The sequence below is a fragment of the Oncorhynchus keta genome, chromosome 22, assembly GCF_023373465.1.
Source record: "Oncorhynchus keta strain PuntledgeMale-10-30-2019 chromosome 22, Oket_V2, whole genome shotgun sequence".
NCBI classification, from domain to species: Eukaryota; Metazoa; Chordata; class Actinopteri; order Salmoniformes; family Salmonidae; genus Oncorhynchus; species Oncorhynchus keta.
In genome coordinates, this window is record NC_068442.1 from 55,734,875 (window position 1) to 55,749,510 (window position 14,636).

The following is a 14,636-nucleotide window of genomic DNA, read 5'->3' on the forward strand; positions in this document are numbered from 1 at the left end:
CAAAATGACTCAGCATTCAGATTCTCCTCCATTAACAAGAACAGCTGGTTGTGAAGAATCAAAGGCTTTCTTAGAGAAGTACATACAAACAGTCTTGTCAATAATTAAATACAGGCAAGAATTAGTCATTAATTTAGGAACATGTACCATAGCTTCAGTTAACTTGTTAACAACTAGTTGTCTATTTTTTGTTTGTTGTGCACATACAGAATTGTATCGTCTGCATGTTAACTTGTGGGCAAGCAAGTGGGAGATAATTTATATAGATGGTAAACAGAAGGGGGCCTAATATTGACCCTTGTGGGACCCCAATGTTATTGTAAAGAGAGTCAGACTGAGTGTCCCCCAAACGAACGGTTTGACTTCTGTTTATCAAATAGGAATACATCCAACGAATGACTTCAGTGGACACATTAAGGGAGGATAGTTTGGATAGAAGGACCTCATGGTAAACAGAATCAAAGGCCTTTTTTCAGATCCAAACAGACTGATTTCACCACCTACGTCCAGTTTAGATTTAATGCACTCCAGGATATAGCTAGTGGCTGTTTCAGTTGAATGGTTAGTTCAACCATTTGATGTATGGAGTTGCCCTGAATGAGGTGACCAGTCAGATGATCAGCCATCCGTCTTTCAGCTACGTTTCATACCACTGGAGGAATGCTTATAGGTGGGTCATTTCCCACCAGTGTCGGGTCCCCAGATGGTAAAACAGGTCCCACTGCAACAGACTTCCAAGCATTGGGGAAGAACCCATAATCTTGATGGACAGATTAACTAGATGTACAGGAATTCAGAATATTGGTTTATTATTACCCATGGGAGTGAGAACTGTGGTCTTGTTTGAAAATCTTTGTGCCAGTTCCCTGACAGAGTCAACAATTTAAAAAAAATTTTTTTTTAAAGGTGGTGAATATGAAGTCTTGGAGTCTTGAATTAGAATCCCATTAACCTAGCAACACTGCTCCCTTATATGGCTTAAAGAAGTGTGAGAAACAAGCAAAAAGATTCAGTACGTTTGTGCTTAAATACTAAATAAATACTCTGACCCACAAAACGTCTTTACTAGATTCAAAACACGATGTAGTTTCATAGGAATTTGCAGCTGTTGTTAATCCGCTAACTTCTGACATGCCGTTACTACAGCTGGAAAGAGAGCAGTTGAAGGATTAAACTCAAACATCTACGGACATATCAAATCAATCCTTATACTGAATACAAATATAAGGGCAACAAGTTACAATTCATTAGGCCCTAATCTATGGATTTCACCCCAAACGATGCCGAAGACAAAGAAGCTGGATATGGAGGTCCTGGGCTGGTGTGGTTACATGTGGTCTGTGGTCTGTGGTGGTGAGGCCAGTTGGACATATTGCCAAATTCTCTACAACCACAAATGCCAATTGCACGCTCCCTCAAAACTTGAGACATCTGTGGCATTGTTGTTGTGTAACAAAACTGCACATTTTAGAGTGGCCTTTTGTTGTCCCCAGCACAAGGTGCATCTGTGTAATAATCATTGTGTAATGATGCTGTTTAATCAGCATCTTCATATGCCCCACCTGTCAGGTGGATGGGTAATCTTGACAAAGCATAAAATGCTCACTGACAGGAATCTTAAATTTATGCACAACATTTGAGAGAAATAAGCTTTTATGTGCGTCCGGAAAATTTCTGAAAACATTTATTTCAGCTCATGAAACATGGGACCAACACTTTACATGTTGCGTTTATATTTTTGTTCAGTATAGATCCGGAGTGGATATTTTGAATCCGCAAACAGATTTGAATAGAAGAAGATTTCATACCCCTCTAACGTTTTGATAAAACTCTTCTGGGTAGTACTTAAAACAGTAAGTTGTTTGCAAAAAAAAAAAAAAAAAATACAGAAAATGTTGTTGATGTGGTCACTAAAAAAAGCTGTAACTTTTCATCAGAATATGATTTTGTTGAAAACGCCAGATTTGAGTGGTAGATTAGTGAATGCTATAACGTTTTGTCTGTTGTTCCAAAGTGGTCAAAGTAGTTGATTTGTGTCAAGAGTTGCATTGTTGCATTTACAGTGAACGGAAGTTGGATGTGACGATGTCACAATGAGGCCTTTTTGAAATCTTAAGGAAATGTCATGTAAGCGGATGGAGGACAAAAATATACTTATACATCACTTCAAAAGTATAAAAGATATTTTTAAAAAGTTGCAGACAAACAATATTCCGTATCCATCTGCACGTTTTAAAGTTTGAATGGCGTTTCTATCTTAAAACGGTGTAGGAGGAGGGTTCCAGAGAAGAAGAAATATGTCGAAGACTTAGAATGGGGATGTTTGCTTTGCAAGTCCCATTAATTATGCTCAGCTCATCAGGCCCCTTGCTGATGTGAAGACGTTCTACAGAGATGTTGCACCACCACAGCAACATAAATACATTTACATTACATTTACATTTAAGTCATTTAGCAGACGCTCTTATCCAGAGCGAATACCTCTCTTTCTTGCTGCCGAGCTTGTTTCCTGTATACTGGTCTCCATATCCAATCAGGTCGAGTTGGCGGGAGAACACGTTCACACGGTTTCCAACGAACAGGTCCTCCTGGTGAAGCTCATCGTATTTGGTCCGCCTCAGGAAGGTACGCTGGTTCTTCACATCAAACTGGAAAGAAAACAAAATAACATTTCTAGCAGGTCCAAATAAAAGAAAACACAAAACCTGAGCATTTCAAGACCTGAGCATTTCAAGACCTGAGCATTTCAAAACCTGAGCATTTCAAAACCTGAGCATTTCAAGACCTGAGCATTTCAAAACCTGAGCATTTCAAGACCTGAGCATTTCAAGACCTGAGCATTTCAAGATCTGAGCATTTCAAGACCTGAGCATTCACTGAGGGAAAAAAACATGACTTGTTTTATGCAGAGAGACATTAGCTGATAGTTTCTTCAATAGAGTACCACAGTATGAGTCATAAAACCCATAAAACCTAGTGGTCAAACAAGGAAATGGTTCCAATCGTTTTTCCACCATACATTTTTCCCAAAGGGGATTTTAGAAACCCTTCAAATAAGGTCTGTGTGTCGTGTAGACTTACCCTGGCGTGTCGTTTTGATAGCCTGGTCTGTGTTTCGTGTAGACTTACCCTGGCGTGTCGTTTTGATAGCCTGGTCTGTGTTTCGTGTAGACTTACCCTGGCGTGTCGTTTTGATAATCGTGTAAATCTCTTGGACAAGGTGACTTTTATCAATATATTAGCCTGCATTAACCCTCCCCCCAAATGAAATGCTAATTACTACTAATGTGGCTATCATAAAGAACTACAAATCCCATGATGATCTGGACGAGACTGCCGAATCGAGGCAAAGGGAAGAATCTCTGGATTAACTATATCATGTTAGATAAATGTAGTAGTTAACAAATAGGCTACATTTCTTTAAATGGACTATTCTGTGAACTGTCTTGTGTAAGTTTTACATTGACACAATACCTGGTAGTAAAGGTATCAGCTAGAGACCTGCAGGATCAATACCTGTTAGTAAAGGTATCAGAGATGAACTGCAGGATCAATACCTGGTAGTAAAGGTATCAGAGATGACCTGTAGGATCAATACCTGGTAGTAAAGGTATCAGAGATGACCTCCAGGATCAATACCTGGTAGTAAAGGTATCAGAGATGACCTGTAGGATCAATACCTGGTAGTAAAGGTATCAGAGATGACCTCCAGGATCAATACCTGGTAGTAAAGGTATCAGAGATGACCTCCAGGATCAATACCTGGTAGTAAAGGTATCAGAGATGACCTCCAGGATCAATACCTGGTAGTAAAGGTATCAGAGATGACCTCCAGGATCAATACCTGGTAGTAAAGGTATCAGAGATGACCTCCAGGATCAATACCTGGTAGTAAAGGTATCAGAGATGACCTGCAGGATCAATACCTGGTAGTAAAGGTGTCTGCTAGATGACCTGCAGGATCAATACCTGGTAGTAAAGGTATCAGAGATGACCTCCAGGATCAATACCTGGTAGTAAAGGTATCAGAGATGACTGCAGGATCAATACCTGGTTGTAGGATCAATACCTGGTAGTAAAGGTATCAGAGATGACCTCCAGGATCAATACCTGGTAGTAAAGGTATCAGAGATGACCTCCAGGATCAATACCTGGTAGTAAAGGTATCAGAGATGACCTGCAGGATCAATACCTGGTAGTAAAGGTATCAGAGATGACCTCCAGGATCAATACCTGGTAGTAAAGGTATCAGATAGAGACCTCCAGGATCAATACCTGCAGGATCAATACCTGGTAGTAAAGGTATCAGAGATGAACTGCAGGATCAATACCTGGTAGTAAAGGTATCAGAGATGACCTGTAGGATCAATACCTGGTAGTAAAGGTATCAGAGATGACCTGCAGGATCAATACCTGGTAGTAAAGGTATCAGAGATGACCTGTAGGATCAATACCTGGTAGTAAAGGTATCAGATAGATGACCTCCAGGATCAATACCTGGTAGTAAAGGTATCAGATAGATGACCTGCAGGATCAATACCTGGTGGTAAAGGTATCAGAGATGACCTCCAGGATCAATACCTGGTAGTAAAGGTATCAGAGATGAACTGCAGGATCAATACCTGGTAGTAAAGGTATCAGAGATGACCTCCAGGATCAATACCTGGTAGTAAAGGTATCAGAGATGACCTCCAGGATCAATACCTGGTAGTAAAGGTATCAGAGATGACCTCCAGGATCAATACCTGGTAGTAAAGGTGTCAGAGATGACCTGTAGGATCAATACCTGGTAGTAAAGGTATCAGAGATGACCTGTAGGATCAATACCTGGTAGTAAAGGTATCAGAGATGAACTGCAGGATCAATACCTGGTAGTAAAGGTATCAGAGATGACCTCCAGGATCAATACCTGGTTGTAAAGGTATCAGAGATGACCTCCAGGATCAATACCTGGTAGTAAAGGTATCAGAGATGACCTCCAGGATCAATACCTGGTAGTAGAGGTATCAGAGATGACCTGTAGGATCAATACCTGGTAGTAAAGGTATCAGAGATGACCTGTAGGATCAATACCTGGTAGTAAAGGTATCAGAGATGACCTCCAGGATCAATACCTGGTAGTAAAGGTATCAGAGATGACCTCCAGGATCAATACCTGGTAGTAAAGGTATCAGAGATGACCTGTAGGATCAATACCTGGTAGTAAAGGTATCAGAGATGAGGTGCAGGATCAATACCTGGTAATAAAGGTATCAGAGATGAGGTGCAGGATCAATACCTGGTAGTAAAGGTATCAGAGATGACCTGCAGGATCAATACCTGGTAGTAAAGGTATCAGAGATGACCTGCAGGATCAATACCTGGTAGTAAAGGTATCAGAGATGACCTGCAGGATCAATACCTGGTAGTAAAGGTATCAGAGATGACCTCAGGATCAATACCTGGTAGTAAAGGTATCATGTTGAGATGAACTGCAGGATCAATACCTGGTAGTAAAGGTATCAGAGATGAACTGCAGGATCAATACCTGGTAGTAAAGGTATCAGAGATGACCTGTAGGATCAATACCTGGTAGTAAAGGTATCAGAGATGAACTGCAGGATCAATACCTGGTAGTAAAGGTATCAGAGATGACCTGCAGGATCAATACCTGGTAGTAAAGGTATCAGAGATGACCTCAGGATCAATACCTGGTAGTAAAGGTATCAGAGATGACCTCCAGGATCAATACCTGGTAGTAAAGGTATCAGAGATGACCTCCAGGATCAATACCTGGTAGTAAAGGTATCAGATAGAGACCTCCAGGATCAATACCTGCAGGATCAATACCTGGTAGTAAAGGTATCAGAGATGACCTGTAGGATCAATACCTGGTAGTAAAGGTATCAGAGATGAACTGCAGGATCAATACCTGGTAGTAAAGGTATCAGAGATGAACTGCAGGATCAATACCTGGTAGTAAAGGTATCAGATAGAGACCTGCAGGATCAATACCTGGTGGTAAAGGTATCAGCTAGAGACCTGCAGGATCAATACCTGGTAGTAAAGGTATCAGCTAGAGACCTGCAGGATCAATACCTGGTAGTAAAGGTATCAGATAGAGACCTCCAGGATCAATACCTGGTAGTAAAGGTATCAGCTAGAGACCTGCAGGATCAATACCAGTAGTAAAGGTATCAGATAGAGACCTCCAGGATCAATACCTGGTAGTAAAGGTATCAGCTAGAGACCTGCAGGATCAATACCTGGTAGTAAAGGTATCAGATAGAGACCTCCAGGATCAATACCTGGTAGTAAAGGTATCAGCTAGAGACCTGCAGGATCAATACCTGGTAGTAAAGGTATCAGAGATGAACTGCAGGATCAATACCTGGTAGTAAAGGTATCAGAGATGACCTCCAGGATCAATACCTGGTAGTAGGAAAAGGTATCAGAGATGAACTGCAGGATCAATACCTGGTAGTAAAGGTATCAGAGATGACCTCCAGGATCAATACCTGGTAGTAAAGGTATCAGAGATGACCTACAGGATCAATACCTGGTAGTAAAGGTATCAGAGATGACCTTTAGGATCAATACCTGGTAGTAAAGGTATGAGATGAACTGCAGGATCAATACCTGGTAGTAAAGGTATCAGAGATGAACTGCAGGATTAATACCTGGTAGTAAAGGTATCAGATAGAGACCTCCAGGATCAATACCTGGTAGTAAAGGTGTCAGAGATGACCTGTAGGATCAATACCTGGTAGTAAAGGTATCAGAGATGACCTGTAGGATCAATACCTGGTAGTAAAGGTATCAGAGATGAACTGCAGGATTAATACCTGGTAGTAAAGGTTCAGATAGAGACCTCCAGGATCAATACCTGGTAGTAAAGGTGTCAGAGATGACCTGTCAGGATCAATACCTGGTAGTAAAGGTATCAGATAGAGACCTGCAGGATCAATACCTGTTGTAAAGGTATCAGAGATGACCTCCAGGATCAATACCTGGTAGTAAAGGTATCAGAGATGACCTCCAGGATCAATACCTGGTAGTAAAGGTATCAGAGATGACCTGCAGGATCAATACCTGGTAGTAAAGGTATCAGAGATGACCTGTAGGATCAATACCTGGTAGTAAAGGTATCAGAGATGACCTGTAGGATCAATACCTGGTAGTAAAGGTATCAGAGATGACCTGCAGGATCAATACCTGGTAGTAAAGGTATCAGATAGAGACCTGCAGGATCAATACCTGGTAGTAAAGGTATCAGAGATGACCTCCAGGATCAATACCTGGTAGTAATGGTATCAGAGATGACCTGTAGGATCAATACCTGGTAGTAAAGGTATCAGAGATGACCTACAGGATCAATACCTGGTAGTAAAGGTATCAGAGATGAACTGCAGGATCAATACCTGGTAGTAAAGGTATCAGAGATGACCTCCAGGATCAATACCTGGTAGTAAAGGTATCAGATAGAGACCTGCAGGATCAATACCTGGTAGTAAAGGTATCAGAGATGAACTGCAGGATCAATACCTGGTAGTAAAGGTATCAGAGATGACCTACAGGATCAATACCTGGTAGTAAAGGTGTCAGAGATGACCTCCAGGATCAATACCTGGTAGTAAAGGTATCAGAGATGACCTGCAGGATCAATACCTGGTAGTAAAGGTATCAGATATGACCTGTAGGATCAATACCTGGTAGTAAAGGTATCAGAGATGACCTGTAGGATCAATACCTGGTAGTAAAGGTATCAGCTAGAGACCTGCAGGATCAATACCTGGTTGTAAAGGTATCAGAGATGACCTGCAGGATCAATACCTGGTAGTAAAGGTATCAGAGATGACCTCCAGGATCAATACCTGGTAGTAAAGGTATCAGATAGAGACCTGCAGGATCAATACCTGGTAGTAAAGGTATCAGAAATGACCTGTAGGATCAATACCTGGTTGTAAAGGTATCAGAGATGACCTGTAGGATCAATACCTGGTAGTAAAGGTATCAGAGATGACCTGTAGGATCAATACCTGGTAGTAAAGGTATCAGAGATGACCTGTAGGATCAATACCTGGTAGTAAAGGTATCAGAGATGACCTCCAGGATCAATACCTGGTAGTAAAGGTATCAGAGATGACCTCCAGGATCAATACCTGGTAGTAAAGGTATCAGAGATGACCTGTAGGATCAATACCTGGTAGTACAGGTATCAGAGATGACCTCCAGGATCAATACCTGGTAGTAAAGGTATCAGAGATGACCTGTAGGATCAATACCTGGTAGTAAAGGTATCAGAGATGACCTGCAGGATCAATACCTGTTAGTAATGGTATCAGAGATGACCTGCAGGATCAATACCTGGTAGTAAAGGTATCAGCTAGAGATGAGGTGCAGGATCAATACCTGGTAGTAAAGGTGTCTGCTAGAGATGAGGTGCAGGATCAATACCTGGTAGTAAAGGTATCAGATAGAGACCTCCAGGATCAATACCTGGTAGTAAAGGTATCAGAGATGAACTGCAGGATCAATACCTGGTAGTAAAGGTATCAGAGATGACCTGTAGGATCAATACCTGGTAGTAAAGGTATCAGAGATGACCTCCAGGATCAATACCTGGTAGTAAAGGTATCAGAGATGACCTCCAGGATCAATACCTGGTAGTAAAGGTATCAGAGATGACCTCCAGGATCAATACCTGGTAGTAAAGGTATCAGAGATGACCTCCAGGATCAATACCTGGTGGTAAAGGTATCAGAAGATGACCTCCAGGATCAATACCTGGTAGTAAAGGTATCAGAGATGACCTGCAGGATCAATACCTGGTAGTAAAGGTATCAGAGATGACCTGCAGGATCAATACCTGGTAGTAAAGGTATCAGAGATGACCTGTAGGATCAATACCTGGTAGTAAAGGTATCAGAGATGACCTGTAGGATCAATACCTGGTAGTAAAGGTATCAGAGATGACCTGTAGGATCAATACCTGGTAGTAAAGGTATCAGAGATGACCTGTAGGATCAATACCTGGTAGTAAAGGTATCAGAGATGACCTGTAGGATCAATACCTGGTAGTAAAGGTATCAGAGATGACCTGTAGGATCAATACCTGGTAGTAAAGGTATCAGAGATGACCTGCAGGATCAATACCTGGTAGTAAAGGTATCAGAGATGACCTGCAGGATCAATACCTGGTAGTAAAGGTATCAGAGATGACCTGCAGGATCAATACCTGGTAGTAAAGGTATCAGAGATGAACTGCAGGATCAATACCTGGTAGTAAAGGTATCAGAGATGACCTCCAGGATCAATACCTGGTAGTAAAGGTATCAGAGATGACCTGTAGGATCAATACCTGGTTGTAAAGGTATCAGAGATGACCTGTAGGATCAATACCTGGTAGTAATGGTATCAGAGATGACCTGTAGGATCAATACCTGGTAGTAAAGGTATCAGAGATGACCTGTAGGATCAATACCTGGTAGTAAAGGTATCAGATAGATGACCTGCAGGATCAATACCTGGTAGTAAAGGTATCAGAGATGACCTACAGGATCAATACCTGGTAGTAAAGGTATCAGATAGAGACCTGCAGGATCAATACCTGGTAGTAAAGGTATCAGAGATGACCTGTAGGATCAATACCTGGTAGTAAAGGTATCAGAGATGACCTCCAGGATCAATACCTGGTAGTAATGGTATCAGAGATGACCTGTAGGATCAATACCTGGTAGTAAAGGTATCAGATAGAGACCTCCAGGATCAATACCTGGTAGTAAAGGTATCAGAGATGACCTCCAGGATCAATACCTGGTAGTAAAGGTATCAGAGATGAACTGCAGGATCAATACCTGGTAGTAAAGGTATCAGAGATGAACTGCAGGATCAATACCTGGTAGTAAAGGTATCAGAGATGACCTCCAGGATCAATACCTGGTAGTAAAGGTATCAGAGATGACCTCAGGATCAATACCTGGTAGTAAAGGTATCAGAGATGACCTACATGTTGCCAGGATCAATACCTGGTAGTAAAGGTATCAGCTAGAGACCTGCAGGATCAATACCTGTTGGTAAAAGTATCAGAGATGACCTCCAGGATCAATACCTGGTAGTAAAGGTATCAGAGATGACCTCCAGGATCAATACCTGGTAGTAAAGGTATCAGAGATGACCTCAAGGATCAATACCTGGTTGTAAAGGTATCAGAGATGACCTCCAGGATCAATACCTGTTAGTAAAGGTATCAGAGATGAGGTGCAGGATCAATACCTGGTAGTAAAGGTGTCAGCTAGAGATGAGGTGCAGGTGCTGGCAGGGTTTTGAAGTCTTGCATGATGTCTTCTTTGATGCTAATTAGAATTTTTTAAACTGAGTGTAAATAGAGCCGAATATATTGATAAAAGTCACCTTGTCCTAGAGAAACTTACATGGCTATCGAAACATCATGCCAAGGTAAGACGACACCAAACACAGATGTTATTTTAAGCGTTTCTAAAATCCCCTTTGGAAACAATGAATGGTGAAACATCGATTGGAACCATTTCCCTGTTTTGACCGCTTGGTTTTATGGGTATTATGACACCTACATTATTATATTATTATTATTTATTATTATTTATTATATTACCTACACGGTGGGGCTCTATTCTAGACATTATTGAAACACTAGTTTTCTCAGAGGAATCTATCAAAATGGGGATATGATTTGTAAACAAAGTAGTTTAAAAATTAAACTAACATGCACTTTATATGTTACATGTTGCAACATTGATGTTGAAGGGGAACAGTCAGGGCATTTACATGTTGTAACATTGATGTTGAAGGGAACAGTCAGGGTATTTACATGTTGCAACATTGATGTTGAAGGGAGCAGTCAGGGTATTTACATGTTGCAACATTGATGTTGAAGGGAACAGTCAGGGTATTTACATGTTGCAACATTGATGTTGAAGGGAACAGTCAGGGTATTTACATGTTGCAACATTGATGTTGAAGGGAACAGTCAGGGTATTTACATGTTGCAACATTGATGTTGAAGGGAACAGTCAGGGTATTTACATGTTGCAACATTGATGTTGAAGGGAACAGTCAGGGTATTTACATGTTGCAACATTGATGTTGAAGGGGAACAGTCAGGGTATTTACATGTTGCAACATTGATGTTGAAGGGAACAGTCAGGGTATTTACATGTTGCAACATTGATGTTGAAGGGAACAGTCAGGGTATTTACATGTTGCAACATTGATGTTGAAGGGAACAGTCAGGGTATTTACATGTTGCAACATTGATGTTGAAGGGAACAGTCAGGGTATTTACATGTTGCAACATTGATGTTGAAGGGAACAGTCAGGGTATTTACATGTTGCAACATTGATGTTGAAGGGAACAGTCAGGGTATTTACATGTTGCAACATTGATGTTGAAGGGAACAGTCAGGGTATTTACATGTTGCAACATTGATGTTGAAGGGAACAGTCAGGGTATTTACATGTTGCAACATTGATGTTGAAGGGAACAGTCAGGGTATTTACATGTTGAAGGGGAACAGTCAGGGTATTTACATGTTGAAGGGGAACAGTCAGGGTATTTACATGTTGCAACATTGATGTTGAAGGGAACAGTCAGGGTATTTACATGTTGCAACATTGATGTTGAAGGGAACAGTCAGGGTATTTACATGTTGCAACATTGATGTTGAAGGGGAACAGTCAGGGTATTTACATGTTGCAACATTGATGTTGAAGGGAACAGTCAGGGTATTTACATGTTGAAGGGGAACAGTCAGGGTATTTACATGTTGAAGGGGAACAGTCAGGGTATTTACATGTTGCAACATTGATGTTGAAGGGAACAGTCAGGGTATTTACATGTTGCAACATTGATGTTGAAGGGAACAGTCAGGGTATTTACATGTTGCAACATTGATGTTGAAGGGAACAGTCAGGGTATTTACATGTTGCAACATTGATGTTGAAGGGAACAGTCAGGGTATTTACATGTTGCAACATTGATGTTGAAGGGAACAGTCAGGGTATTTACATGTTGCAACATTGATGAAGGGGAACAGTCAGGGTATTTACATGTTGTAACATTGATGTTGAAGGGAACAGTCAGGGTATTTACATGTTGCAACATTGATGAAGGGGAACAGTCAGGGTATTTACATGTTGCAACATTGATGTTGAAGGGAACAGTCAGGGTATTTACATGTTGCAACATTGATGTTGAAAGGGAACAGTCAGGGTATTTACATGTTGCAACATTGATGAAGGGAACAGTCAGGGTATTTACGGAGCATTTGGAAAGTATTCAGACCCCTTCCCTTTTTACACATGTTGTTATGTTACAGCCTTATTCTTAAATGGATTAAATGAAATGTTTTCCTCATCAACCTACACACAATTCCCCATTATGACATCACAATACACCACAATGACATCACAATACCCAATTAATGACATCACAATACCCCATTAATGATGAAGCAAAAAAACTAATCAAATGCATTACAAATAAAAAACAGAAATACCTTATGTAAGTATTCAGACCTTTTGCTATGAGACTCAGAATTTAGCTCAAGTGCATCCTGTTTCCACTGATCATTCTTGAGATGTTTCTACTTGATTAGAGTCCACCTGTGGTGAATTCTATTGATTGGACATGATTTGGAAAGGCAAACACTTATCTACAGTATATAAAGTCCCGCAGCAACATTTGAGAGAAATATGCTTTTTGTGAGTATGGAACATTTCTGGAATCTTTTATTTCAGCTCATGAAACAGGGGACCAACACTTAAAATGTTGTGTTTATATTTTTGTTCAGTATATTTTAAGTAACTTCTGTGTACGCAAGGTACAGATTCTACATCGTACAAGGCTGAAGCTCAGACAGAGGATATGTAAGATTAAAAAGGGAGAGTAGAAATATATCTAAAGAAACAGCATCCTCTCCACACTTAGCCCCTGGCCTGCCAACATCACAGGACCGTGTGATTAGTATCAGTATCCTCCCCACACTCAGCCCCCTGGCCTGCCTACACCACAGGACCGTGTGATTAGTATCAGTATCCTCCCCACACTCAGCCCCCTGGCCTGCCTACACCACAGGACCGTGTGATTACCTAGCCCAATGCTTACCAACACCACAGGACCGTGTGATTAGTATCAGTATCCTCCCCACACTCAGCCCCTGGCCTGCCAACACCACAGGACCGTGTGATTAGTATCAGTATCCTCCCCACACTCAGCCCCTGGCCTGCCTACACCACAGGACCGTGTGATTAGTATTAGTATCCTCCCCACACTCAGCCCCTGGCCTGCCTACACCACAGGACCGTGTGATTAGTATCAGTATCCTCCCCACACTCAGCCCCCTGGCCTGCCAACACCACAGGACCGTGTGATTAGTATCAGTATCCTCCCCACACTCAGCCCCTGGCCTGCCTACACCACAGGACCGTGTGATTAGTATCAGTATCCTCCCCACACTCAGCCCCTGGCCTGCCTACACCACAGGACCGTGTGATTAGTATTAGTGTCCTCCCCACACTCAGCCCCTGGCCTGCCTACACCACAGGACCGTGTGATTAGTATCAGTATCCTCCCCACACTCAGCCCCTGGCCTGCCTACACCACAGGACCGTGTGATTAGTATCAGTATCCTCCCCACACTCAGCCCCTGGCCTGCCAACACCACAGGACCGTGTGATTACCTAGCCCACTGCTTACCATCTCCACAGGACCGTGTGATTACCTAGCCCAATGCTTACCATCTCCACAGGACCGTGTGATTACCTAGCCCAATGCTTACCATCTCCACAGGACCGTGTGATTACCTAGCCCAATGCTTACCATCTCCACAGGACCGTGTGATTACCTAGCCCAATGCTTACCATCTCCACAGGACCGTGTGATTACCTAGCCCACTGCTTACCATCTCCACAGGACCGTGTGATTACCTAGCCCAATGCTTACCATCTCCACAGGACCGTGTGATTACCTAGCCCAATGCTTACCATCTCCACAGAGCCATCTTTGGGGTAGAACAGCAGCTGGTAGCGGCGCAGGAGAGCAGCACTGGGGTCATACCACTCTGCCAGGAAGGCAAAACGCTCCTCCTGAAGACAACAGTGAGAAGCAGAGGGATGTCAGACAGTGACCTAGCACAGTGACCTAGCACAGTGACCTAGCCCAGTGACCTAGCCCAGTGACCTAGCCCAGTGACCTAGCCCAGTGACCTAGCCCAGTGACCTAGCCCAGTGACCTCTTCCCCCCTTTTTCCTCTCTCTACCCTACTGAGGTTACATTTGCAAAACCCTTGGTTAACATAGAGATTCTGGGAACATCAGAAGGTGGGGGGAAATGGGAAATTCGGTTGTCACCTGAGGCATTCTCATCAAAGATAAGATGACACAAACTCTACAGTGGAAAGTCGACACATCAGAGTTATCGGATTCACATGGAATTGTTGTTCAATTTAAATGTTTGAATATGAAATTATTCGTGATGGGATGAAATGTGATTTTAGCTTCTAAAATGTGAGATTTGGGTTTTCATAAGATAGGGCTCTGTTCAATCACTGGCCCGCCCCTGTGAAGGACATGGGCTATAAAACTTTTCAAACATGCCCTCCCCTCCCTTCCTATATAAG

General features: G+C 42.1%; 1 protein-coding gene across 1 annotated transcript in view; it reads right to left on the reverse strand.

The window, feature by feature from the left end:
* Positions 1 to 14,636, reverse strand: part of nme7 (NME/NM23 family member 7) — a 144,249-nt gene that overhangs the window by 116,184 nt on the left and 13,429 nt on the right. The window contains 2 exon segments of the mRNA XM_052475674.1: positions 2,482 to 2,648; positions 14,002 to 14,103. Coding sequence (XP_052331634.1) covers positions 2,482 to 2,648; positions 14,002 to 14,103 — 269 coding nt within the window.